The 5000-nt window shown below is 51.7% G+C and overlaps 1 protein-coding gene across 5 annotated transcripts in view; it reads right to left on the reverse strand.

Annotated features, from left to right (window-relative positions):
* The window catches only part of LOC121273159 (forkhead box protein J2-like), a 117441-nt gene that overhangs the window by 40947 nt on the left and 71494 nt on the right, over window positions 1–5000 (reverse strand). For 3 of the 5 annotated variants that reach the window (XM_041180129.1, XM_041180130.1, XM_041180128.1), the window contains one exon: window positions 2619–2789. The exons of the other annotated variants lie outside the window; for them this stretch is intronic. In XM_041180129.1, coding sequence (XP_041036063.1) covers window positions 2619–2789 — 171 coding nt within the window. The remainder of the gene's footprint in view (window positions 1–2618; window positions 2790–5000) is intronic. 5 annotated transcript variants of the gene reach the window in all.

Raw genomic sequence — 5000 nt, forward strand, 5'->3', positions numbered from 1 at the left:
TCCACCGAAAGGAGCAAGGCCACAGGGAGTCTCTCTCTCTCTCTCTCTCTCTGTCAGGGACCCTGTTAAAGATGGAGCCTCTCTCTCTCTCTCTCTCTCTCTGTCAGGGACCCTGTTAAAGAGGGAGTCTCTCTCTCTCTCTCTCTGTCAGGGACCCTGTTAAATAGGGAGTCTCTCGCTCTCTCTCTCTCTCTGTCAGGGACCCTGTTAAAGAGGGAGTCTCTCTCTCTCTCTCTCTCTGTCAGGGACCCTGTTAAATAGGGAGTCTCTCTCTCTCTCTCTCTCTCTCTGTCAGGGACCCTGTTAAAGAGGGAGTCTCTCTCTCTCTCTCTATCTGTCAGGGACCCTGTTAAAGAGGGAGTCTCTCTCTCTCTCTCCGTCAGGAACCCAGTTAAAGAGGGAGTCTCTCTCTCTCTCTCCGTCAGGAACCCAGTCAAAGAGGGAGTCTCTCTCTCTCTCTCTCTGTCAGGGACCCTGTTAAAGAGGGAGTCACTCTCTCTCTCTCTCTCTCTGTCAGGGACCCTGTTAAAGAGGGAGTCTCTCTCACTCTCTCTCTGTCAGGGACCCTGTTAAAGAGGGAGTCACTCTCTCTCTCTCTCTGTCAGCGACCCTGTTAAAGATGGAGTCTCTCTCTCTCTCTCTCTCTCTGTCAGTGACCCTGTTAAAGAGGGAGTCTCTCTCTCTCTCTCTCTCTGTCAGAGACCCTGTTAAATAGGGAGTCTCTCTCTCTCTATCTCTCTCTGTCAGGGACCCTGTTAAAGAGGGAGTCTCTCTCTCTCTCTCTCCGTCAGGGACCCTGTTAAACAGGGAGTCTCTCTCTCTCTCTCTCTCTCTGTCAGGGAATCTGTTAAAGAGGGAGTCTCTCTCTCTCTCTATCTGTCAGGGACCCTATTAAAGAGGGAGTCTCTCTCTCTCTCTCTCTCTCTGTCGGGGACTCTGTTAAAAAGGGAGTCTCTCTCTCTCTCTCTCTCTCTCTCTGTCAGGGACCCTGTTAAAGAGGGAGTCTCTCTCTCTCTCTCTGTCAGGGACCCTGTTAAAGAGGGAGTCTCTTTTTCTATCTCTCTCTCTCTCTGTCAGGGACCCTGTTAAAGAGGGATTCTCTCTCTCTCTCCTCTATCTGCCAGGGACCCTGTTAAAGACAGAGTCTCTCTCTCTGTCAGGGCCTCTGTTAAAGAGAGAGTCTTTCTCTCTCTCTCTATCTGTCAGGGACCCTGTTAAAGAGGGAGTCTCTCTCTCTCTCTCTATCTGTCAGGGACCCTGTTAAAGAGGGAGTCTCTCTCTCTCTCTCTCTCTCTCTGTCAGGGACCCTGTTAAAGAGGGAGTCTCTCTCTCTCTCTCTATCTGTCAGGGATCCTGTTAAAGAGGGAGTCTCTCTCTCTCTCTCTCTCTCTCTATCAGGGACTCTGTTAAAGAGGGAGTCTCTCTCTCTCTCTCTATCTGTCAGGGACCCTGTTAAAGAGGAAGTCTCTCTCTCTCTCTCTCACTCTCTGTCAGGGACCCTGTTAAAGAGGGAGTCTCTCTCTCTCTCTCTATCTGTCAGGGACCCTGTTAAAGAGGGAGTCTCTCTCTCTCTCTCTCTCTCTCTCTCTCAGGGACTCTGTTAAAGAGGGAGTCTCTCTCTCTCTTTCTCTCTGACAGGGATCCTGTTAAAGAGGGAATCTCTCTCTCTCTCTCTCTCTCTCTGTCAGGGACCCTGTTAAAGAGGGATTCTCTCTCTCTCTCACTCTGTCAGGGATCCTGTTAAAGAGCGAGTCTCTCTTTCTTTCTTTCTGTCAGGAACCCTGTTAAAGAGGGAGTCTCTCTCTCTCTCTGTCAGGGACACTGTTAAAAAGGGACTCTCTCTCTCTCTCTCTCTCTTTCTCTGTCAGGGACCCTGTTAAAGGGGGAGTCTCTCTTTCTATCTCTCTCTCTCTCTCTGTCAAGGACCGTGTTAAAGAGGGATTCTCTCTCTCTCTCTCTCTCTATCTGTCAGGGACCCTGTTAAAGACTGAGTCTCTCTCTCTGTCAGGGCCTCTGTTAAAGAAGGAATCTTTCTCTCTCTCGCTCTCTCTGTCAGGGACCCTGTTAAAGAGGGAGTCTCTCTCTCTCTCTCTCTCTCTCTGTCAGGGACCCTGTTAAAGAGGGAGTCTCTCTCTCTCTCTCTCTCTCTCTCTATCTGTCAGGGATCCTGTTAAAGAGGGAGTCTCTCTCTCTCTCTATCTGTCAGGGATCCTGTTAAAGAGGGAGTCTCTCTCTCTCTCTCTCTCTCTCTCTCTGTCAGGGACTCTGTTAAAGAGGGAGTCTCTCTCTCTCTCTCTATCTGTCAGGGACCCTGTTAAAGAGGGAGTCTCTCTCTCTCTCTCTCTCTCTGTCAGGGACTCTGTTAAAGAGGGAGTCTCTCTCTCTCTCTCTATCTGACAGGGACCCTGTTAAAGAAGGAGTCTCTCTCTCTCTCTCTGTCAGGGATCCTGTTAAAGAGGGAGTCTCTCTCTCTCTCTCTCTCTCTCTGTCAGGGACTCTGTTAAAGAGGGAGTCTCTCTCTCTCTCTCTCTCTGTCAGGGACCCTGTTAAAGAGGGAGTCTCTCTCTCTCTCTCTCTCTCTCTCTCTGTCAGGGACCCTGTTAAAGAGGGTGCCTTACCTTGATGTCAGGGACCAGTGTCCCTGGATTCTGTAGTGGTGGAACATTGAGCTGTGTAATCCCAGGTAACTGGCTGCAGTCCACTGTACTCTCCAAATCATGCGTCAGCTGTGAGGTCTCTATTACATCTGGGATCTGGCTGGCCCTTGCATGTCCCAAATCATGAGGTGACTGCCAAGAGGTAGAGAAAATGGTCAGTACGGAGGGACGGACGCACTGTCGGAGGGTCAGTACTGAGGGAGAGCCGCACTGTCGGAGGGTCAGTACTGAGGGAGAGCCGCACTGTCGGAGGGTCAGTACTGAGGGAGAGCCGCACTGTCGGAGGGTCAGTACTGAGGGAGAGCCGCACTGTCGGAGGGTCAGTACTGAGGGAGTGCCTCACTGTCAGAGGGTCAGTGCTGAGGGAGAGCCACACTGTCGGAGGGTCAGTGCTGAAGGAGAGCCGCACTGTCGGAGTGTCAGTACTGAGGGAGAGCCGCACTGTCGGAGGGTCAGTGCTGAGGGAGAGCCGCACTGTCGGAGGGTCAGTACTGAGGGAGAGCCGCACTGTCGGAGGGTCAGTACTGAGGGAGAGCCGCACTGTCGGAGGGTCAGTGCTGAAGGAGAGCCGCACTGTAGGAGGGTCAGTGCTGAGGGAGTGCCGCTTTGTCGGAGGTCCTGAATGATTCTCCTCTACCGTATATTGTCAATTCTAGAGTCTCTCACAGTGACTGGGAAACTATCAGCTTCATCATTTCCATGATCCAGGCAATTAGACATCTCAGATACAGAAGAACGATCAGCATGTTCAACCGGCAGAATGACCAAGAACCCCATCCCCGTTAAATAGAGAGTAAAGCTACCTCTACACAGTTCACTCCCACTCTACACATTCCCAATGGACCCAAACCCCTTCCCGTTCACTCGCACTGTACACAATCCCAATTCCAAACCCCTTCCAATTCACTCCCACTGTACACAATGCCAATCCCAAACCCCTTCCCATTCACTCCCACTGTACACAATCCCAATGGACCCAAACCCCTTCCCATTCACTCCCACTGTACACAATCCCAATCCCAAACCCCTTCCCGTTCACTCCCACTGTACACAATCCCAATCCCAAACCCCTTCCTGTTCACTCCCACTGTACAAAATGCCAATCCCAAACCCCTTCCCATTCACTCCCACTGTACACAATCCCAATCCCAAACCCCTTCCCGTTCACTCCCACTGTACACAATCCCAATCCCAGAACCCTTCCCGTTCACTCCCACTGTACACAATCCCAATGGACCCAAACCCCTTCCCGTTCACTCCCACTGTACACAATCCCAATCCCGAATCCCCTTCCCATTCACTCCCACTGTGCACAATCCCAATCCCAAACCCCTTCCCTTTCACTCCCACTGTACACAATCCCAATCTCAAACCCCTTCCCGTTCACTCGCACTGTACACATTCCCAATGGACCCAAACACCTTCCTGTTCATTCCCACTGTACACAATCCCAATCCCAAACCCCTTCCCATTCACTCCCACTGTCCACAATCCCAATGGACCCAAACCCCTTCCCATTCACTCCCACTGTACACAATCCCAATGGACCCAAACCCCTTCCCGTTCACTCCCACTGTACACAATCCCAATCCCAAACCCCTTCCCGTTCACTCCCACTGTACACAATCCCAATCCCAAACCCCTTCCCATTCACTCCCACTGTACACAATCCCAATCCCAAACCCCTTCCCGTTCACTCCCACTGTACACAATCCCAATCCCAAACCCCTTCCCGTTCACTCCCACTGTACACAATCCCAATCCCAAACCCCTTCCCATTCACTCCCACTGTACACAATCCCAATCCCAAACGCCTTCCCGTTCACTCCCACTCTACACAATCCCAATCCCAAACCCCTTCCCGTTCACTCCCGCTGTACACAATCCCAAGCGACCCAAAACCCGTCCCGTTCACTCCCACTGTACACAATCCCAATCCCAAACCCCTTCCCGTTTACTCCCACTGTACACAATCCCAATCCCAAACCCCTTCCCGTTCACTCCCACTGTACACAATCCCAATCCCAAACCCCTTCCCGTTCACTCCCACTGTACACAATCCCAATCCCAAACCCCTTCCCGTTCACTCCCACTGTACACAATCCCAATCCCAAACCCCTTCCCGTTCACTCCCACTGTAAACAATCCCAATCCCAAACCACTTCCAGTTCACTCCCGCTCTACACAATCCCAATGGACCCAAACCCCTTCCCGTTCACTCCCACTGTACACAATGCCAATCCCAAACCCCTTCCCATTCACTCCCACTGTACAAAATGCCAATCCCAAACTCCTTCCCGTTCACTCCCACTGTACACAATCCCAATCCCAAACCCCTTCCCA

This window comes from Carcharodon carcharias, chromosome 40, assembly GCF_017639515.1.
Source record: "Carcharodon carcharias isolate sCarCar2 chromosome 40, sCarCar2.pri, whole genome shotgun sequence".
Taxonomy (NCBI): domain Eukaryota; kingdom Metazoa; phylum Chordata; class Chondrichthyes; order Lamniformes; family Lamnidae; genus Carcharodon; species Carcharodon carcharias.